We start from the raw sequence: 23,505 nt of genomic DNA on the forward strand, positions 1-23,505 counted from the left end.
ACCAATGTGGATGATTCCTTCGTTTTGTAGGATCCAGATGAAAATACCAATGTGGATGATTCCTTCGTTTTGTAGAATCCAGATGAAAATACCAATATGGATGATTCTTAGCAGAGTAGGAACTAGATGAAAATACCAATGTGGATGATTCCTTAGTTTTGTAGGATCCAGATGAAAATACCAATGTGGATGATTCCTCAGCAGAGTAGGATCCAGATGAAAATACCAATGTGGATGAATCCTTAGCAGAGTAGGATAGAGATGAAAATACCAATGTGGATGATTCCTCAGCAGAGTTGGATCCAGATGAAAATACCAATGTGGATGATTCCTTAGCAGAGTAGGATCCAGATGAAAATACCAATGTGGATGATTCCTTAGTCGAGTAGGATCCAGATGAAAATACCAATGTGGATGATTCCTTAGCAGAGTAGGATCCAGATGAAAATACCAATGTGGATGATTCCTTAGCAGGGTAGGATAGAGATGAAACTACCAATATGGATGATTCTTTAGTCGAGTAGGATCCAGATGAAAATACCAATGTGGATGATTCCTTAGCCCAGAAGGATCCAGATGAAAATATCAATGTGGATGATTCCTTAGCCCAGAAGGATCCAGATGAAAATACCAATGTGGATGATTCCTTAGCCAAGTAGAAGTTGGTGCCAAAATACCTTTCTGCTAAGTATGAACAAAATCGGTGCAGACTTCTCCGAGATATGGTCGCGGACACACACACGAACGGTCGGACGAGACGCAATCCATAAGAATCCGTTTTGGATCAACTCCAATGAGGGCTAATAAATAGAGCTGCAGCAAGTGCAGCCATCTTATGCCACAGAAAACATTTTACGAACAGCAACACAACTCTGAAATTCTATTTCTTTCATCAATTAAATTGTGTGATTCTAAACAATCGTATCATTGAGAAAGTGTACAAAACTCACGTCTTCAATTGTTGCTGGCAAGAGACGTCACGCAAACCCACACAAAGGAGAATTTTATAAATCTTTTAATAAAAACTTCAGAGTGAAATGCATTAACTCCCACCCTCCGCCCCTATCCCTCCCTACCTCCCCTACCTCCCCTACCTTCACCCACCCCATGCAAACCAAAGTTTATCTCCAAAACCAACCCGAGTTTAAAACAAATCAAAAACCTTCATTCCTCCACGATAAACACTCAATTTTATAATGTCACCTGGCAATGGCAGAACACTAATGTCACCTGGCAATGGCAGAATGTCCAGCACACTGTTCATTTTGTTCACGTACCTTGTTGTCACTGTGATCTGTGCTTCCCGACCCTGCAGATCAAAAACAAAATGGTAATCATAGAATTATGTTGAAGTTTGACTTTGTCAGCCTTTGGTGATTTATTACTTTTTTTGGAAAAGCATCAAAAGCTGAAGACAAGTTTGATTCACCAAGTGTTCTGGAATAAATGTTTTTAAAGGTTATTATGCAGACATAGGCAATCACTTTTACAACTATTCAGATTCCTCAAAGTTAACTCAAAGATTCTCACTCAAAGTTAACAAAAGGTGAATCTTTTTTTGACAACAAAATCAAACCAAACATTGGATTTTGCATGCACGTTTTGTACCGAACAACCTTGTATGGCCTTGGATGGTTAATGGTTTGCAATGAGCAGATAAGAGCAAAGATAATGTCTCCATGGTCTGAGAGTTACAGCCTAAAAAATAGTTTAAAGCTTTGAAAAGTACATTTGATACTTGGAGAACTACTACAACTACTAGTACTATGACTATTACTATTACTATTATTCCCACTACCTTATGGGGAGGGGACAGCAACAGAATGTATTAAATTGGTCTTTATAGAAAACAGCTGCTCAGGCCTGACGTTTGACTGAAGATGGAAGGAATCTGGAATTTGTTCCATGCCAGATGCCAGTGATACCTCGCCTACTCTTCAAGAAAGACATCGTCGGATTTTTAACATCCATCAAGGACAATTCTTAGAGACAGGTCCTCTGGCATAACGTACATCCATGGACAGTGCACACATTTATGCCTCGCCCTGCTTGCGAATCACCAGGGTGAGAGTGAGCTGGGTGGAGATTCAAATCCCCTCTGAGCGTTTTGAGAAAAGCTCAAAGGGCATTGCTATGTAGAGGGAAGAAGAAAAAAAAAAAAAAAAAAAAAAAACTTGGTTAATTTCACCATAAAATAGTTTACATTCAAGAAATAATAACGGATATAAGCGAGTCATATATTACGAGCTATTGGGGATAAGCTGGGATGATCTCATTGCTGTGCCAAAGGAACACAAATAGTACTGGAAAACATCTGAAAATGCAAAGGCTGTCCACGTCCGCATTGTATTCAGACTTCTTCTTCTACTTCTTCTTCTTCTTCTTCTTCTTCCATATGCGAAACATGACAAAAACAGCTAAAAAAAAAAAAATTTTAATTGACGATTTTAGGCGACCTTGACCTCTCGACCTCAAAAGCAGTAGGCTGCAGTGACCCAATATGCAAACCCTGCTCAAAGTGCAAGTCAATTGGATGAAAATTGATGATTTTCTGTGACACTGACCTTTGACCATATGACATTTTGACCATAATAAAGCTTTGTTGAAAATTTGATGAGAACTTCAAATGGTAAAAAAGTTACGGCCCAGACATACATGTACACATGCACACATGAAAGAGGATACTTTGAGACACCTCCACTCATTCGATCCTCTGTTTCCACCTGTGGAACCAACTTACACATTCGCATCAACCAAATGATCTCCCAAATTCAGTGAGGTTATCAGAGCGACTCTGGGAAAGGGCCTCGTCTAAGGTAGTTCCTGGTGCGCTTTTGTTTCAGGGGGGGGCGGGGGGGCTGGTGGAGGTGTGGAAGGGTATTGTTTAAAGCGGAAGTCTTTCTATTTGTGCGAGAATAGAGAATTTGAGTCCATGTCAGCATCGATATGCATCAAATTATCGATCTCCAGGCATTCATCTCCAAGGACGTTGTAAAGACAACCAACAGACACGAATAACTAATTTAACATGTTAATGTGATGTAATACACGCTGCTTAAAAAGGCAATACAACCCAGATTTCATTTATTTATACACCTTTAAACCTCTTTAAAGCTTCATTTAAATTGAATTATACAGTGCCTTCCGAAAGTATTCTCACCCCTTGACTTTTTCACATGTTGTTGTTACAGCATGAATTTTAAATGGGTGAAATTGAGATTTTTTTTTTGGTCACTGCTCTACACATAATACCTCATAATGACTAAGTAGACGTCTTCAAATGAAATATAGAAATATCTAATTTACACATGTATTCAACCCCTAAGACAATACTTTGTAGAAGCACCTTTGACAGTGATTACAGCTGCCAGTCTTCTTGAGTATGTCTGCATCAGCTTTGCACATCTGGATTTGGGAAGTTTTCCCCATTCTTCTTTTTTTTTTGTATACAGGATCGAGGCTCGTGAAAGAGCTAACATTTATCACACACAAAAAAAATCAAACACACACAAAACATATAATAAGGGTAGAGGTAGACACAATGGGGAGAGAAGGGGAAGCACACAAACACAACATTTGAGAGCAGGGACATTGGGAGATCTGTGGGAGGGTTTGGGGGGAGGAGGCGTTGGAAGGGGGGGGGGGGGGAGGAGAGGGAGAAGTATAAAACACAAGGACACTGCAAGGACTTCCAGGAAGGAAGTTGGTATTTCAAAAAAGTGAATCTGGGGTGAAATTAGCAGGGGTTGAAAAGATCAAGGTTTTGGATGGGGGAAGATAAGAGATGGTGGTGAACTGCTGTTTTAAAGACCTGGAGGGAGGAGTGGGATTGAAGAGAGTGAGGGAGTTTGTTCCAGGGGCGGGAGAAAAGGGGAATGAAGGAGTGAAGGTGAGCAGAGAATCTTGATTTTGGCAGTTTAACCATAAGAGGGTTGCAGGCAGATCTTGTGCGACCTGCAGGAATATTTGGGGGACAGAGCTCAGAGAGAGCTGGGGGAGCAAGGCCGGAGAGGAGTCGGTAGAAGACAGACAGCCCACCAACCTGCCTGCGGTGAGTAAGTGAAAGGCCCTCGGAGTTAGCTTCATCGCGGGAGATTCCAATTATACTGAAAGCTTTGGTTTCAACAGCGTGAAGCCGAATTGCAGATTCCTTGCAGATTTGCTCAAGCTCTGTCAAGTTGAATGAGGAGCGTCGGTGAACAGCAATCTTCAGGTCTTTCCACAGATTCTCAATGGGATTCAAGTCTGAGCTTTGGCTGAGCAACTCAGGGGTTTTCACGTTATTGTTCTAAAGCCATTCCGGTGTTGCTTTGGATGTACACTTGTGGTCATTGTCCTGTTGGCACATAAATCTTCGCCGCAGTCTAAGGTCTTTTGCAATCGGAAGCACATTTTCCTCAAGCATTTTCCAGTATTTTGCTCCATTCATCGTTTCATCTATCCTTACAAGTGTCCCAGTCCCTACCCCTGAAAAGCATCCCCATAGCATGATGCTGCCCCACCACGCTTCAGGGTAGGGATGGTGTTATATGGGTGATGAGCTATGCTCGGTTTCCACAATATGTCGTGCTTTGCATTCAGGCCAAAGAGTTCAATTTTCATCTCATCAGACCACAGAATATTTTGCCTCATACTCTGAGTCTTTCACATGCCTTTTTGAAAACTCCAGGTGGGCTGTCATGTGCTTTTTTCTCAGGAGTGGCTTCCATCTGGCCACTCTCCCATAAAGCCTAGATTTGTGAAATGCTGCAGAGACTGTTGTCCTTCCGGCAGGTTCTCCCATCTCAGCCAAGTAACCCTAGTTCTGTCAGAGTGGTCACTGGGTTCTTGTTCACGTCCCTGACCAAGATCCTTCTTGCCCGGTTGCTCAGTTTGGTCGGACTGTCAGCTCGAGAAAGAGTCTGGGTCGTTCCATATTATTTGCATTTCCTAATGATGGAGCTCACTGTGCTCTTGGTAACTTTCAAACACTACAAATTGTTTTATACCCTTCCCCACATCTATGCCTCCTCACAATTCTATATCAGAGTTCTAAGGACAGTTCCTTGGACTTCACTGTAGAATTTCTGCTCTGACATGCACTGTCAACCTTGGGAGCTTATACAGTCACGTGAAAAAGTAAGTACACCCCATGTAAAGTTTTGACTTTTTCAACGTATTTCAACATACAGCTATTTGATCTTCATTTCAACAATATTGATAGATAAAAGTGATATAACAAAACAAATATCATGAAACATTTACATTTTGTAGTCCATTGTATAATTCAAATAAACGTAAATGCAAATTTTGCATGTGGAAAAAGTAAGTACACCCTTCGCTCTAATAGGTGGTATTGCCCCCTTTGGCAGAAACAACCTCAAGTAGGCGTTTCTTATAACTGTCTACCAGTCTATGATATCGACTGGGAGAAATTTTTGCCCACTCCTCCATGCAGAATTATTTCAGCTGTGCGATGTTTGAGAGGTTTCTTGCATGCACAGCTCGTTTCAAATCCCCCCACAACATCTCGATTGGATTTAGATCCGGGCTTTGACTTGGCCATTCCATAACCCTCCATTTCTTTCTTTTCAGCCATTCCTTGGTGGATTTACTGGTATGTTTAGGGTCGTTGTCATGTTGCAAGGTCCACCTTCGGTTGAGCTTCAACTTTCCAAAAGATGGCCTCACATTATCCTCAAGCACCCTCTGGTACAATGAAGAATTCATAGTGGATTCTATGATGGTGAGCTGCCCAGGCCCTGATGCAGCAAAGCTGCCCCAAACCATAATATTTCCACCACCATGCTTTACAGTTGGTATCAGGTTCTTGTGGTCAAATGGTGTCTTTGGTTTTCACCAAACATGTCTTCTGGTACTGTGGCCAAATAGCTCCGCCATTGACTCATCTGTCCAGAGCACATTGTTCCAGAAGTGCTGGTCTTTGCCAAGGTGTTCATTGGCAAACTTTATCTTGCCCTGATGTTCTTTCTGGACAGCAAAGGTTTCCTCCTGGCACACCTCCCATGTAGATCAAATTTGTGCAGCCTCTTTCTAATGGTAGACTCGTGCACTTTGACATCAACAGTGGCAAGAGCTACCTGTAGGTCCCGTGATGACATTCTGGGGGTTCTTAGAGACTTCTTTCAGCATCTTGCGGTCTGCTCTCGGGCTGAACTTGCTGGGGCGGCCTGGCCTGAAAAAGTTGGCAGTTGTTTGGAATCTTCTCCACTTCTAGATGATCTTCCGGACAGTCGAATGATTGATTTCAAATAGTTTGGAGATCTTTTTAAATCCCTTCCCATACTCGTAGGCATCTATAACCTTCTTTCTGAAGGCTTCAGAGAGCTCTTTTGATCCAGGCATGGTGACACCGCAACCTTCAACAACAAAGAGCAAACCAAACTAAATGTCTGAGGTTTAAATAAGACAGGTTCGTCCAAGATCCTCTCTAACGATGTTCTAATCATTTGCTCCTGAGCTGGTGCACCTGATTATAATTTTAGGTATTTGAAGAAGTGATAAATGTAGGGGTGTACTTACTTTTTCCACATGCGAAATTTGCATTTATGTTCATTTGAATTTTAGAATGGACTACAAAATGTAAATGTTTAATGATATTTGTTATATTATATCACCTTTATCCATCAATATTGTTGAAATGAAGATCAAATAGCTGTATGTTGAAATATGTTGAAAAAGTCAAAACTTTACATGGGGTGTACTTACTTTTTCACGTGACTGTATATAGACTACCGGTCAAAAGTTTTAGAACACCTCAATTTTTCCAGTTTTTATTGAAATTTACGCAGTTTAATGCCTCAATGTACTCTGACATTAAGCATAGAACAAATAAGCAATTGGAGATAAAAAAGAAATCATAGAATCATTTAGTTTAACAAAATTTAATTAAAATTTTTGACTCGGCAAAGTAGCCACCTTTTGCAGATATAACCGCCGAACACACTCGTTGCATTCTTTCTACAATGGAAATCAAATATTGTTTGGGACGTTCTTCCCAACACTGTTGCAGAAGTTCCCACAAATGTGTTGCACTTGTAGGTTGCTTTGCTTTCACCCTTCTGTCCAGTTCATCCCAAACCAGCTCGATGGGGTTTAAGTCTGGAGACTGTGCTGGCCATTCCATGATTTGAAGCCTACCGTCTCGTTCTTTTCCTCGAAGGTAGTTTTGACATCACCTGGAGGTGTGTTTAGGGTCATTATCTTGCTGTCGGATGAACCCCTGACCAACTAGGCGTATACCAGAGGGTATTGCATGGCGCCGCAAAATGCTGTGGTAGCCCATTTGGTTCAGGGTGCCAGTCACTGTGCAAGTCGCCGACTCTGGATCCAGAAAAAGAGCCCCAGACCATCACGCTTCCTCCTCCATGTTTGACAGTTGGTGTCACACACTGAGGAACCATCCTTTCGCCTACTCGACGGCGTACAATAACCCTGCGTGATGAACCAAAGATTTCAAATTTTGATTCATCGGTCCATAAGACCTTCTTACAGTCTTCAGTCATCCACTGGCGGTGCTTCATGGCCCAGGCAAGCCTCTTTTCCTTATTTTGCCATGTTAACAATGGCTTTCTTACTGCCACTCGACCTGTCAAACCTGCAGCTCGAAGTCTTCTCTTCACACTTGAAACTGAGACTGGCTTAACTTGACCAGTGTTAAGCTGTGCTTGAAGCTGTTGTCCTGTGAGCCACCTATCACGCAAGATGTTGACTCTCAGAAACTTGTCTTCTGATTCTGTTGTGGCTTTGGGTCTGCCAGACCTCTTCCTGTCAGAGTTTCCTCCAGTTTCCAAGTGCCTTTTGATGGTGTAGGAACTGTACTCACTGACACCTTGGCTTTCTTTGCAATTTCTCTAAAGGAAAGAACTACACTTTTAAGGGTTATAATGGTCTGTCTGTCTTCCTTTGTTAATTGCCTTTTTCTCACCATTATGATAGCAATATACTACTTCCTGCAGTGCAATATTGTCCAAATAATGCTCGAGGGTGTAATAACAGTCTGTTCCAATAATGCTTTTATACAGACAGGGGGTTTGTAATCAAATAATCAGCAGAGGTTGGGACACCTGTAGGAATTGTTTGCATCAACTTTCAAGGCTTAATTTACTTGCATTGCTGCAGAACAGCTGTAAGTTGTTAATCCATTACTTGTTCCCTGAAGAAGGCCTTTTTATTTTACAATATAGCTGTGCAATTTAATTTTTTTTTAACCTCGAGCAGTTTACTGCTTACCTTTGTACCATTTCAGGTTATTCACTGGACTTTAATTTCAATAAAAACTGGAAAAATTGAGGTGTTCTAAAACTTTTGACTGGTAGTGTGTGTATATATATATATATATATATATATATATATATATATATATAGTTGCGGATATGAGGATTGCATTTTTTTTATTGTGTGTATTGTAGTGGTAAATTGTTGTGTAACATTGGTTGGATATGGCCCCTCCTGCCTCCAGAGTTGTGTAAAGGTAAAAAGGGCGTCCCGGTAGTTAATTCCATGAAACACCACATTGAAGGACCCGATAAAACCCTTGTTCAGTAGCTTATATCTTATGTGTTTTAGAGTAAGGCCTTGTCTTCCATTAGAATAATACTCCATTGCACCGAATCAATTAAGAATAGCTCCCCTTCAATACTTCCATTTCCCAGCCAAACTCTCCATCTGTGGGTAAAGCAGTTCACAAGCGTGGGGTGCACGCCCTCTCATTTCGCTGCGATAGTGAGTATGTGCTCCGTGCTCTGTTTGAACAGGAGGGGCGGAGTCGCCAGGGAGAGGCAAGCCCAGGGCGCGCCACGAAGGGCGGGGCCGTTCAGCCCCATGCCCAAATAAGGAAACAAGCCCGTGGATCGCCACGAGGGGCGTGCCGTCGGCGCCATGCCCAAATAAGGAGACAAGCCCATGGGATTACCATACAAGGTCACGAAACAGAGCACGGGGGGGGGAGGGCGGTACCAAAACCGAGGAGGGCGTGTCACACCCGCGCTGAAGGTTTGAAGAGAAGGGTGCGACGATCGCGGGGACAAGCGAGACCAGAGATACGGCAGATGAGTCCAGGTGCGTAAGAGGGTTGGCAGTCCACCGGGAGAGAGTTCAGAGTTGCACCGGAGTTGCGTGAGAGATACGAAAAGCCTTTGACAAAGAGCCGCTTCAACCAGCCCCGCTTCAACCAGCCGCGTGAAGCCCTGACAGGGCAGCGAGTGACCCTGCCGGCGTGCGCTGTAAAGCCGAATACAAGGAGCTGCCAGCGTGCGCTGTAAAGCCAAATACAAGGAGCTGCCGGCTCCTCGCTTCCCGCCCGGAGTGGACCTGCTCGCTGTGCCCTGTGATCCCACCTGCTCATCCCTCCAAACGATTCCTACCCTTCCATCCATTTGCGTACGTGAGTTTGTTTTGTTTGTTCTGTCCTGGGTAGTAAACTAAGTCAGTATAAGCTAGTAATTTGCACCGTGTTACCTGCTTTTTCATGTCCGCTGTAAATACCCGTGACTGCTCCTTTTGCTTATGTGTGTGGAAATAATAAACCCCGTTACTCTTCTGTACGTCTTCTTCTTCCTCTTTGCATTCGTCGTCGTAGTCTTTTCCCCATTGAATATCTGTGGCGCGATACGACCAACGTTTGGGTGAATCGGGTTTAGTCGGGGAACAACTGTTCGGTCGCGGAGCCTCCGCTCGGCAAACATACCATCCCTAACCGCGTACCGTAACAATATATATATATATATATATATATATATATATATATATATATATATATATATATATATATATATATATATATATATATATATATTGTTGTGGATATGATAATGTTGTTTTTTTTTGTTGTGTAAATTGTTGTAAAAATATCGCCCTCCTTGCTCCAGTTATGTATAAAGGTCAAAGTGCGTCCCATAATTAGTTCATAAGCACTCACGTTAGCCAATCATAGATTTCCCCCCTTGTTGACAGTTATTTCCTTATTCTGTGTATTAGGCTAAGGATTTGTCTTCGATTAATTTGACACTCCATTGCACCAAGTGAAATAAGAGTAAATTCCCTTCACATTCCCCTTCCAACCATTGCCAACTGCATTCCCTCAAAGCCTCAATTGCCAACTGCACTGGGCGGTTTGTTAGGGTTGCTACAGCTGTGGTTTGTTTCATCCCAAGACTCCATTAGCCACTAGGTAAGCTCGGAGCCGAAGGTGGGAGGATTCGGCCCAGCGCCGGGAACAAGGCGTGGCCTTGCCAACGCCTCCTCTAAGGGCGGGATCGGGAGCCCGCATGACCAACCAGGGCTGAGGTGAGCTCACCGATGGGCGTGTCCTGGACACCAGCGGCTTGATCGCCTGAGGCGCTATAAAGAGCGCGCGCGGAAGCCTTTGAAGTGAGGGCGAAGCGTAGCGAAGAGAGCAAGAGAGAGAGAGAGGGAGAAAGAAGCAGAAGGAGGGAGTCAGGGCGAAGCAAGAGAGGAAGAGAGGGAGTCAGAGAGAACAAGTGCCAAGTACCAAGCCTGAGGACAAGTAACAAGTGCCAAGCCTGAGAACAAGTGCAACCACCGCAGCTTTAAACCACCACAGCTTTGAGCTTCGACGGCAGTTTTCGTCCGTGGTTGCGAAGGAACGGCGGCTGCTAAACGTGCCGATCGACCAGGGGGCGGCGGCTACTCACTCCCGGCCTGACCGTGCTCCGGTTCCAGTTTTCGTCCTCTCCCTCCAGCCATCCACCTCCTGCCATTCCTGTCATCATTCCCCGCGTGAGTCTGTCTTTGTTTGTTCTGTCCCTGGGTTAATTAAGCCTGTATAGATAAGCTAGCATTTCACTGTGTCACCTTTCCTCTTCTGTATTTTATTTTCTTATCCTTCCTTCTTCCTTCCTTGGTTTCTTTCAATTGTGTAAATAGTAAATAAATCATATTTGTATTTCTTACCCTTTGCCTTTCTTTCTTCTTTACATCCTTCGTCTGTCTTTTCCCCATTGAATATCTGTGGCGCGATTCGGCCAACGTTCAGGAATCGGGTTAGTCGGGGTAACTGTTCGGGCGCGGCAGCCATCCGCTCGGCAAACAACATCCTCGCCGCGGTCCCGTAACAATTGGTGTCGGGAGCGAGATTGGACCCGAAGCGCGCTTAACGCGCTCAAAGTTACGAGCGGCCGAAATTCTGTTTTGTTTTGTTTTAGAAAAATCTGAAATTTGAAATCGCGCCATGGCTAGTCAAGGCGAAGGGATGCCGGTGGGGGAAATAGAAGAGGGGTTAGGGGTAACCCAGGACCACAGGGAAGAAATGGAGGAGAGCAATGAGGAGGTGGTTGAGGGAGTATCAGGTGCACAAAATGGCGCCCTCGCGCACGTGAATGCAGCGGCACCAAATTTAGCGGCGCCCGTGACCGTAGCAGCACCGGTGGATTTGAACCTTTTTATGATGCAAATGGAGGCCCCTTATGGCCAAGAATAGTGAGCAATTGGGAAACCAAATCGTAGGGTTGGAAAGCAGAATGAGGGACGTAGCGAGGGGTACCGGTGAACGGTTAGACAATAAATTTGCGGGGTTAGACAATAAATTTGAGGGGTTCGACAATAAATTTGAAGGGTTAGACAACGGGATAAAAGAGGTGAAGAATGGGTTAACGGGGTTGGAAAATAGAATGGCTGCCCATGAGAACCAGATGGAAGGAATGAAGAATGGGTTAATGGGGTTGGAAAATACAATGGACGACAAATTGCGGGAAATAGGGGAGCAATCCGCCCGGGAAATCAACCAGATGGGGAACCAGATAGAGGAGGTGAAAATCGGGTTAGACGCTAAATTGGATGCTCAGAGAAATGAATTGGAACAGATGAGGGTGGCATCTACCAAAGAGATGGGAGAAATGAAGGAGGAAATAAGACGAGGTGTAAGCAAGGAGGTCTCGGGGGTACGCGAAGAGGTAAAGCGAGGTGAGAAGCGTATGGAGAAAGATGAGGAATAATACGGCTAGGTTACAAGGGGGCATAGAGGACCTGACGCAGGAGGTGGAACAGCTGACAGTGGGACAGACGGAATTAGTGGAGCAGGTACAAAAGAACACTGCGGTACTAGGAGGGTTAAAGGCGACACAAAAAGACATCAAGAACGACTTGATAGCGACGAAAAGGGAATGCCAGATGGTACGTGAGGGACTGACAACGAGGTTGGACGAGGTGACAGAAGTAATGGAGACGAAGGACTGGGAGGTGAGGACGTACATAGAAACGGTCAAGGTAGCGTTAGAGGAAGAGATAGAGGAGACACACCGGGAAATAAAAGAGGTGAAGCAAAAGTTAGAGGAAGTGGAAGAGGGGGTGAGTGAAATTAAGAAGAGACGGAGGGAAACTAAGAGAGAAATACAGGAGGAGGTGACCGGGAAATAAAAGAGGTGAAGCAAAAGTTAGAAGAAGTGGAAGAGGGGGTGAGTGAAATTAAGAAGAGACGGAGGGAAACTAAGAGAGAAATACAGGAGGAGGTGATGGAATATGTGCAAGGTCGGTGCTCAAATCGTGAAGGTGTGCTCACTAACCAAATAAAGAGTTTGCAGGTGGTGAAGGAGGTGCGGAGACGAGGTGCCAAGGTGAGTGGCGATATATTCGGAAATGTATATGATGTGAGGGGAGCTTCAGTCAGCTTGGGGGTTGGTGTGGACCCGGGTGTTCGTGAGAGGCCGCTGGTGAAGTGTGTGACAGGTACGGTGTGCGAAAGAGGAGGTGTGCGAGAATGTCAGACTCTGGGGTGTGTGAGGAAAAAGTGCGCACCGAGGAGTGAGTGCGCTGTCGAGAGTGAGTTGGTCGTAGTGCGTGTGCGAGGAGGCACATGGAAGCGCGGAGTGGTACAGAGGATGTAACGAGAGAATGCACACCTGTGGTGAGTGTTACGGAGGGTGTAACGGGAGAGTGTGCGCAAGAGGATGCGTGAGAAAGGTGTGTAACGGACGGGTGCATGAGGGAAGAGTGCGCTGTCAAGAGTAAGGGAGAATGCACACCTGTGGTGAGTGTTACGGAGGGTGTAACGGGAGAGTGTGCACGAGAAAGGTGTGTAAAGGAGGAGTGTATGGGGGCAGAGTGCGCTGTCAAGAGTAAGGGTGAGTGCGCGACCGAGTGTGGTGGTAAAAGTAGTGAGAGTGACATGGAGCGTGAGTTGGTTGTGGCAGGTGAGAGAGGATGTACACCTGGAATGGAAGGATGCACACCTGGAATGGTAGAGCGTGTGTGGGAATGCACGCTGGAGTTGGTAGTGAGGCACGTGGTTGGGTGTGCAAGTGAGAGCACACCTGTGGTTGTCACAAAGGAGGTGACTGAGGAGGGGGCGCGAAGAGGTGTGTTGGTGAGGTGTGCGAATGACGTGTGTGCAAAGGTGTGTGGTGGTCAGGTGTGTGACGACGTCTGTGAGCGGAATGAGTGTACCTGGGTGTGTAAGAGAAGGTGCAATGACTAGGAGCATGGGAACGGCTGGATGTATGAGCAAGGAACGGGCTGCGGGGTGTAAGCATGCGAGTGGAGCATCGACGCTAACCGAGTTAGCGGTTAGAGCGACGTATAGCCGAAGCGGGCCTCCGGTGCGTGCCGGGCAGCCTTGCGTGCCGCGGGGATTCGCGGCGGTTTCGAAAGAACCGCCGTGCGGGATCCACGCCGGGCCGCGCTTTGAACGGCCGCGTCCATGCTCCACTAAGTGGAGCGGGCGGCCCAGTAGGAAGGGTCGTCACCACAACCCTTTGTGGTTGAGGCGTTCTGGCAGGGCGAGATCGGGCCATTGGACGGCTCTGTGCCGAGATAGTGCGTGGGATCTCGGCACGAGTAAACCTCCTTCCCTGCACCGAAGGCCGGACGGATCCAGCCGCCGGCACCAAGCAACCCGCATTCATTGCTCGGCTTTACGAAGCCGAGCTTTAGAGATGAATTGGCGCACCGAGAGGCTCAAGTGAGTACACGTGTGATGAGGATAGTGTTTTGGACCCGAAATTGAAAAAAGCAAAATTTGATGATTGGCAAAGGATTGGCAGAGTGATGATTGGCAGATGATTGGTAGAGTGATTGGCAATTTTTAATTAGCTGGAATTTGGTGTGCAAAATTGGTAGTGGAAGATGCCCGATGTGGTGGGATGGCAACTTTGCCATCTCTCACAGCGGGGGCAAAGGAGCACTAGTTATGGGGTTGGCAGTGAAAACTAGCCCGGGAGGGTTAGGATATCGTGTGTAGGGACCTAGAGATTGACCATAGGTAACGTTAAGGTTAGGTAGCTACATTGGACAGGTAGCTGGGGACATAGAGAGGGTAGTTGGATTATAATGCCGAGGGAGCGCAATAATGTAAGGGGCGACGGGGAAGCGCGACTTTTAGCAGGGCACCAGGTAGTTCAGATGATGCCGTGTGAGTGTTGGAGGTGTATTCAGAAGTGTATTGTGAAAAGTGTGTGAGGAACAGGTGTGATTGCACAGGTGTGCAGCTGAACAGGTGTGTGGAGCAGTGTATGAGTGAGAGAAGGTGATTGTGCGTTGTGTTGACCAAATGGTCCAGGGACCAAGGAGGGTGCAGGTGGCACCAGGTGAGATTGCACAGGTGTGCAACTGCAGGTGTATGGAGAATGGTTGTGTGGAATATATGGATTATGGAATATATGGAGTATGGGAATGGATGGTCGTGGAGTGAGTATGATGGAAACTGTGGAGCGGATGGTGCAGAGGTGTGAATGGGGGAAGAGTGGACCCCCATCACGAATACCCGGGGAGGGTAGTTTAAGTGTTAGGTAGAGGGTACAGGTAAATTGTGGTTGGATATTGGCATCTGTGGTGTGAGGTGAAAGAATGGTCTTTGGATGGGTGCATTAGTGTTGTGGAAATGGCTGGGCATGTAGCCTGTTAGTGTGTATAGTTGGTTGGGCACTGCACGACTGTGAGGATGTCGGCCAGGTGAGGCTGCAGGTGGGCTCTGGGAGCCGGTAGAGTTGTGGATGGGGCCCGAGGATCCGGAGGACGGACCCGGATAGCCCAGTGCCGAGGGCACCGAGTGGGGAGAGCGCCAGAGGGCCTTCCCCAGGTAGATAGGTTAGGGTAAGGAGCAGGTAAGCTCGGAGGCAACTGCAGTGGTGGAGGTGTGCAGGTGGGTAGACCTGCTGGGAGAGCTACACGACCCAGTCCAGAAATTGTGCAAGGGCACAGGGAGTTGAATCGGGGGAGTGAGACCCCAAATTGAGAAGCACCACAGTTTGGTCAATGGGAATTTGGTTTTTTGAACCACATAGAGTAAGATTGCCAATGGTTTGGCAGGGAAAGACCCCGGGTAGTGTAAAGTGTGTTAAAGTCATTTCGAGGATAGTTAGGATTGAAGTCTCCTCGCACCCTCTACATCCACTCACCTGAGGTGACAGGACTCCACACCATGCCATGTTTTTTTTATTTTGTTGTGCAAATGTTTGGATTGTGAGACGCATCATGACGTGGGTGTGACATTGTGCTTTGATGTTCCATCTCTCCCTCCTTATGAGGATTGATGATGAATTGGTGATGGCAAATTTTGGCTTAAAGGGATTGAACCAACGAATTTGGAGTAGGGGAAATGTGGGGAAGACGAGACGTAGTGACGAATTTGTAAATGTGTAGATTTTGTAAATGTGGGGTAAGGGCAAGGGTAGAGTAGGTAACAGGGGGGGGGTGACATACGGTAGGGACGAGATTTCTCACTTTGCTCTCCGTATGCACCTCGTCTTGCATTACCTTGTTTGATGTGTACCCTTGTGACCTTACCCCTCGCTCATCTGTCTTCCCCCCCCCCCCCCCTTTTGTCTCCCACCGAGGACTGTGTGCCACTGGGCGCCGAGGGGAGCGTGCGGGAGTCCGCCATTGTGCGCCCGGAACTCCCAGAACCAGTTGTCTGCATCGATGCACCACATTACGGACCACATGTCTGTGGCTGAGCACCACTTATGGACCCCATGGGTTGGGGCATGGCCCCTCTGCTGGAACCGGCCATGAGAGCCCAAGATCTTGCTGGCAGACCTTGGTCACAGAGCACCTATGCCGCACAGGTGAAACACACATCGTCTGCCCTGTGGGCCATAAATAAATCAAAACAATGGACACGTTCTGTGCAGGTTTATTTCCACCAATAGGCCGCCAGTAAGAAAATGAAAGAAAGACAACAACTGGAAGAGAGCATTAGCCAGCAGAGTGAGCCGAAGAGCAAGACACCACCAAGGGTTTGTTGTTTTTATTTTTATGAACTATGATGACTGTGCACCGATTTGTGCTTGAGGGTGTATTGATGTGTTGTTTGGGTGCTTCATGGTGCGTCGATGCAGAGCAGACTGTCTTCCCCCCCCCCCCCCCCAAAAGAACGATCATAGGTCCTGGGTTGCGTTTTGTAAATAAAGTAGAGTCGTTGTAAATAATGCGCCCCCACCGTAAATGTGTAGTTTGAAGACCATTCCGCAATTCGGTTAGCTGTGGGCGTGAGTCTGTTAGTTAGGGTGCAATGGAGCAGCGGGACATATTTATTTCTGTTTTAAAACTGTCGCACTCAGGGTCAGGTTAAATGTAGAGGGAACTACACCTACGTGCCACACTAAAGGTAAAAGTTCATAGGCCCGGGACGTACCTAAGAGGAGGAGGGTGCAGTGTTGTGGATATGAGAATGTTGTTTTTTTTTGTTGTGTAAATTGTTGTAAAAATATCGCCCTCCTTGCTCCAGTTATGTATAAAGGTCAAAGTGCGTCCCGTAATTAGTTCATACGCACTCATGTTAGCCAATCATAGATTTCCCCCCTTGTTGACAGTTATTTCCTTATTCTGTGTATTAGGCTAAGAATTTGTCTTCCATTAATTTGACACTCCATTGCACCAAGTGAAATAAGAGTAGATTCCCTTCACATTCCCCTTCCAACCATTGCCAACTGCATTCCCTCAAAGCCTCAATTGCCAACTGCACTGGGCGGTTTGTTAGGGTTGCTACAGCTGTGGTTTGTTTCATCCCAAGACTCCATTAGCCACGAGGTAATCTCGGAGCCGAAGGTGGGAGGAGTCGGCCCAGCGCCGGGAACAAGGCGTGGCCTTGCCAACGCCTCCTCTAAGGGCGGGATCGGGAGCCCGCGCGACCAACCAGGGCCAAGGTGAGCTCACCGATGGGCGTGTCCTGGACACCAGCGGCTTGATCGCCTGAGGCACCATAAAGAGCGCGCGCGGAAGCCTTTGAAGTGAGGGCGAAGCGAAGCGAAGAGAGCAAGAGAGAGAGAGGGAGAAAGAAGCAGAAAGAGGGAGTCAGGGCGAAGCAAGAGAGGAAGAGAGGGAGTCAGAGAGAACAAGTGCCAAGTGCCAAGCCTGAGGACAAGTAACAAGTGCCAAGCCTGAGAACAAGTGCAACCACCGCAGCTTTAAACCACCACAGCTTTGAGCTTCGACGGCAGTTTTCATCCGTGGCTGCGAAGGAACGGCGGCTGCTAAACGTGCCGATCGACCAGGGGGCGGCGGCTGCTCACTCCCGGCCTGACCGTGCTCCGGTTCCAGTTTTCGTCCTCTCCCTCCAGCTATCCACCTCCTGCCATTCCTGTCATAATTCCCCGCGTGAGTCTGTCTTTGTTTGTTCTGTCCCTGGGTTAATTAAGCCTGTATAGATAAGCTAGCATTTCACTGTGTCACCTTTCATCTTCTGTATTTTATTTTCTTATCCTTCCTTCTTCCTTGGTTTCTTTCAATTGTGTAAATAGTAAATAAATCATATTTGTATTTCTTACCCTTTGCCTTTCTTTCTTCTTTACATCCTTTGTCTTAGTCTTTTCCCCATTGAATATCTGTGGCGCGATTCGGCCAACGTTCAGGAATCGGGTTAGTCGGGGTAACTGTTCGGGCGCGGCGGCCATCCGCTCGGTAAACAACATCCTCACCGCGGTCCCGTAACAATATATATATATATATATATATATATATATATATATATATATATATATATATATATATATATATATATATATATATATATATATATATATATATATATATAAAAGACAGGTGTGTTTCAAAATAATGTCCAATCAATTGAATTGGCCACAGGTGTACTCCAATCAAGTTGTGGAGACATCTCAAGGATGAGCAAAGGAAATTGGATGCACCTCATCTCAATTTGGAGTGTCATAGCAAAGGGGTTGAATACTTATCGACTCGAGACATTTTAATCAATTTTAAATTCAGGCTGTAATAACAAAATGTGAAAAGTCAAGGGGTGTGGATACTTTCTGAAGGTACTGTATAGTTGAACACTGGAGAACACAAATCACCTCTGTAATACTTCCAAGAACCATCAGTTTTGCAATACTTGGACATGTTCTATAGGTTGGTGTGCAAGATTGCTTCAACAGCACTGAACTTCTCGATTTTTAACGGTCTTTAAAATCATAATTTTACTAAAAATTAAGTATTTACTTCAACTGCATGGGGTACCGTGTTCTATGAACTCTCCAGTTCCCACACTACTCCAGTACTCCATACATCCCTATATCTACTCCAGGACCAGGGCTCAAGCAAGCATTGCACCACCAATTGATGTCATCCCCATGTTCATGTCATCCTGACCATTGACCAATGATATTTATTAACCCTTCCTAACCAAACCCTTTTACTTGCTGGTTTCAGTGTTTTCACCCCTTCTTTCTCGCTTCCTTTCCTTGCTGGTTGTGCCCAATTACCACACTGTCAATTTAACCTTTCTCTTCCACGAGGCTTGCTCTAGTATAAAAAATGGGGGGAGGGAGATTGATAAAATTGTTGCCTGCAGTAGAGGCAGAGGAACCTCCAACACGATTCCCCATTGGTTGATATACAGTATGGAAGACTAAAATAAAGAAATGCTACAATTATCAATTGTGTCCATACTGTTATCTCAAAGTAGACTCTCCATATTTTCAGGGATAATGCTATGTAGAGTTGTGACTACAGATCTGCTTGCCTTGTTGTGTGGGAGCTTTATGCAGAAGAAGCAGAATGGCATCGTTTCCAGACTGCGAGGCATACTCTGCAACTCCATGGCCCGACGTGTCGCTCGTGTGAGAATCGGCCCCTCTCTCCAGGAGGGTGGCGACTACAGCCAGCGCACCGGCCTGGCACGCCAGCATTAGCGGGCTCCTAAATGCAACACATTTTTTGGCTTTTTGTTTCAAGTTTCATATGTTTATGGCTATTCATGAAGCACATTTCATGCAAACAAGACAAATGCAATAATTCAGCTCATTTATCTTCCCAAAACTGGCACTGCATTAAAAGAAATATCTGTTAAAAAGTTGTTAGCAAATACAAATTTTGAAAAAAAATAAATCAAAGTTCAATGTATTGTGCAAATTATGCAATCAGATCCCCCTTTTGGGCATCACCATCATGTAGATTTATGGAAACAATTCGTACGGTATTTTGATTGTGATGTACCATACTCTGTTACAGAACTTTGGTGCTGCCAAAGCAGCTTCTTGGCAAGTGTTATACCGAGTACTTTGCCATTGCCTTCCCACCAGCATTTATGGTACGAATTTGGAATTTGTTAATAATGCGGACAAAAGCTCGCCTACTATTAGTGAAGGACACCGTGGGGTCTTTAACATCCACCAACTAATGCCGCAGATAAGACGCCAGCCAATATAACGTCCATCCGAGAGACAGCACACGCTGATGCATCACTGTGCTTGTGAAACACCAGAATGACACTTTGTAGCTGCATCAGGATTCAAACCTAAGCTGGACAGCTTCAAGGCGAGTGTGCATACCTATAGGCCAGACTGACAGCATATACTGCGTACATCTAATGAATTACAAGGACATTATGAGAATATAAACAAAAAATAGCCCAGAATGGGCCGACGGTCATCTCTTGAAGTTGTACTCCAGACCTCTGCTGATTTGGTGAAACCCACTGGAAAAAACCCCTGATCTGAAATCGAAAAATCTAAGACCGAGTGATCTTGCGGACCATCGAGTAGAAGGGCTGTATCAGGTTTCAGAGAAATCGGTTGGTAAATAAGGGAGTGGGGTTCCTAAGTTTCAAGGGGTTAACCCATGTGCGGAGCCCCCCATGATCCGAAATCCAAAAAATCGAAACCTGAGCGATTGTGCCGACTACTCTCTTGTATTCATGTGTCAAGTTTCAGAACAACCAGCTGGGTGATAAGGAAGGAGTAGCAAAAATCGCAAAAAAAAGTTAAACGGACAGACAGACAGACATACATCATGACCAATTTTATAACATAATCTCTTCAAGAATCCAGATGAAATCACCGAATCAGAAGCATACAAATCAGAAATTGATCATCATGAATACATGCTCAGATGGGAATGACAGAGACCAACCAAGCTTTGAAGGAGAGAGAGAGAGGGGAAGGGAGAGGGAGAGGGGGGAAGAGGAAGGAGAGGAAGAGGAAGAGAGAAATTTGAAGTTGCATTTATAAAAGTGCAAATGCTCCAATAGATATGGAAAAAACGTCGTAAGCCTTGAAACCCATTTGTTGCCTTTTTTCTTCTTTCGTTTGCAGCACATGGCTGAGAGTAGCATCATTTGATGGAGGCCTTACTGATAACCCTTGCCTCCTTGACGGTTAGAGCAGGAATTTGGAATTTGTTCAATATGCCGGTGATAGCTTTCCTACTCTTTGTGAAGGGCACGGTGGGGTCTTTATCGTCCAACAACTAATACTAGATGTTGGGACGCCCAGTTCAATGCCGACTGAGGGCATCAGTTGCCAAACACGTGAATTACTTGCCCTGCCTGCAAGACAACAGGATGGCAGTTTATACCTGGGTGTAGAAGCCAGCACTATTTGTTACCTTTAACCCATAGGTGTGCCAAATTAGGTTACATGCCCTCTCCCTCCTCATTGGCATCACTTTGTAACAGCATCAGATACCATATCCTTTGGTAATGCAAAATTTTCAGTCCCTTATTTGAGACATTCCAGCTGGCCTTACTCTCCCTTTGAAGTAAAGAATGAAACAATAAGCTGCCTTCCCCAGAAAAAAAAACAAAACCTTTTGTGGTCTTGCAAGTCTTTTGAACAAGAATGCGAATCAGAATGGGAAGTCAAATTGTTGTTCTGCTATTCTTTCGTAGTGGAAGATGGTCATTTACACGCGACATGAACACCTGACTGCATAAATGTATTTACAGTGTATGAGATGCAGTCCGTACAGCAACCACCTCAGATAGCACGCAATGTAACACAGAGTCAGGCAATACCAGAGAACACCTGACAACTTGCTACCACACAGTTTGAGCCGGAATTTGTAATTGGTTTAGGGTGCCGGCGATAACTCGCTTGCACTTCATGAAAGACACTGTGGGATATTTATCATCCGACAGCTTACACTAGCTGAAGGGACATCCAGCCTTACGTCCATCTGAGGAACGGAGCACTTTGTGATGCAGCCCCTTGTCTGCGGACCACCAATCCGACAATTTAGAGTCTGGTTGGGAATCGAACAGGACAATGTAACTGCTCTACCTCTGTACCATTCTGTCAGACAAGAACCAAAATGAAAAGCATTGAAGGACCACCTTTTGCATCATACAATCAGGCTTTGCTGCAAATAATTATTCCACAAAATTTGAATGCTTTCTCATCACCTCATTTCAATTTAAAATTTTTTTTAACTGTACCTGTGCTTACATCAAAATAAATGATTTGGTTCAAATGAATGTGCTTTTGTACAGATCAGAGAATAAATCATAATGGGGGGAAGGAATGATAGTTCAATTCGACTTTAGGAGAAGCTCCTTTCAGAATCATAGATGGCGTTGTTGCAAATTTTCACCTTTGTTGAAGATCACTAATGTTCATGTCAGCCCCCAGAGCCAACAGAAGGTTGCAGATGTCCACGTGGCAGGCCTTCACAGCTAAAAGAAGAGGTGTCTGACCATCCTAAAGATAGCCATCCCACGTGGGTTACATGAACAGTAGAATTGGATGCAAAATACACATTCAAAAATCTATAATAATAAATGTCAGTGTGTATAATTGGATGCTATAATTGGAGGTTGACCGTGTGTGTGTGCGTGTGCACGTTTCAGTTTCTGCCTCAAAAATGCCTTGCCTTGGAACCACTATGACTTCTCACAGACTAATGTAAACGTGTTCATCTGTGTTCAGATTTGAGAATCGGAGGGTCGGAGCTTGTGGACTAAATACGTGGTAAAATCTTGAGTGAAATCTGAAAATTTTAATACATTTGTGATTCTTATAACCAAGCGTGTTTATTTAAGCATTGCGTGCATATGCTTCCTCCTTCTCTATATTTACACAAGAAAATGTGAAATTGCCAAAGCATTAAATTTAACTCCACTGTTGGAAAATTATATTGAGTGAAAAAAAAGAAAACATCAAGGAATGTGCCGAAAGAAATTTTTGAGTACAACAAAAATAATTAACCAGCAGGATCGCCGTGAAGGCTCCCGTGGCTGTGCCTGTGTTTTACCTAGGGGGATCTCTGGAGTTAGGAAGGCAAAATAAATTAAAGATCCAATTTAAAGAACAATTGACATAACGGATGGATTAGAATGAGTAAAGCAATGGGACAATTTAACTTTGAGTTCAAGAGAGAATTTGAAAATATTGTAATAATATTTGATTGCATATAGTCTGAAAATTTTTCACTCATTTTTTTTTCATCTCTATGTAAATGTGTATAGTATAGTGCCACCCAGTGGTAGCCACTATTACACATAATCATCTTATATAAAGAAAGTTACAATAACCTGGTAAAATCCATCAAGGTGATGTTGAAATCGGAATGAGAATAATTCAAAATTTCCAAAATGTTTCATTTCATTCATGCTAAACGGAGGTGCAAACCAAAGCATCCAACAATGAGCTTCACAACAAAGTGGAAGTGATTTTTGCTCATGCCTTATAAAACAAGGATGGTTAATTAAGGTGATGTTATCTGACTTCCAAGCAGATGGATGATGACCTCACACAAAATAAGAGTGAATCGATCAGAATGTTTGTGAAGTACAACATGCTCTCTTTTGATTAAATTAGTCAACAAAGTGATGGTTGCTTTTGCTACTTATAAATAAACAACAACAATGGTAGTTAAAATAGTTTTTTTTACGTCATATTACGAATTTATTGATTGAAGCAACTGATACTGACAAATTGAGGTATGCTTAATGATACAGTTAAAAGACAATATATTTATTAAGTATGCACGTGGGGGTTGGTGGAGCCTCCGTGGAGGTGTTAAATTTAGAACATGAAAAAAGAGAAAGCAGGATGATAGATGGAAGAAAGGAAGGTAAAGGTGTATGAGAGGAGTGGCATGCATAGGGAAGGTGTGTATATGGAACATATAGTGGTGAAGGGATTGGGGGACAAGGGGGTTTAATTTTTTGTTATTAACATACATAACGAGAACAAGCACACGGTAGAGTGTATACCTCTGGAAGGCTGAACAGTTTACGTTTTTTATCCCACTAACAGGTCGGATCTGGATCCGGATCTTAACCAAAATCTAATCAGGTTGTTCTCGTCACCGAAGCAACTC

At 44.8% G+C, this 23,505-nt stretch overlaps 1 protein-coding gene across 1 annotated transcript in view; it reads right to left on the minus strand.

The window, feature by feature from the left end:
* Positions 1–23,505, minus strand: part of RAI14 (retinoic acid induced 14) — a 172,066-nt gene that overhangs the window by 109,397 nt on the left and 39,164 nt on the right. Inside the window, exons 8-10 of the mRNA XM_068105032.2 lie at positions 21,775–21,881; positions 18,929–19,104; positions 1,278–1,309 (exon numbers count right to left, since the gene is read on the minus strand). Of these exons, the coding sequence (XP_067961133.2) occupies positions 1,278–1,309; positions 18,929–19,104; positions 21,775–21,881 (315 nt within the window). The remainder of the gene's footprint in view (positions 1–1,277; positions 1,310–18,928; positions 19,105–21,774; positions 21,882–23,505) is intronic.

This window comes from Myxine glutinosa, chromosome 2 (assembly GCF_964187855.1).
Source record: "Myxine glutinosa chromosome 2, kmMyxGlut1.1, whole genome shotgun sequence".
NCBI lineage: Eukaryota > Metazoa > Chordata > Myxini > Myxiniformes > Myxinidae > Myxine > Myxine glutinosa.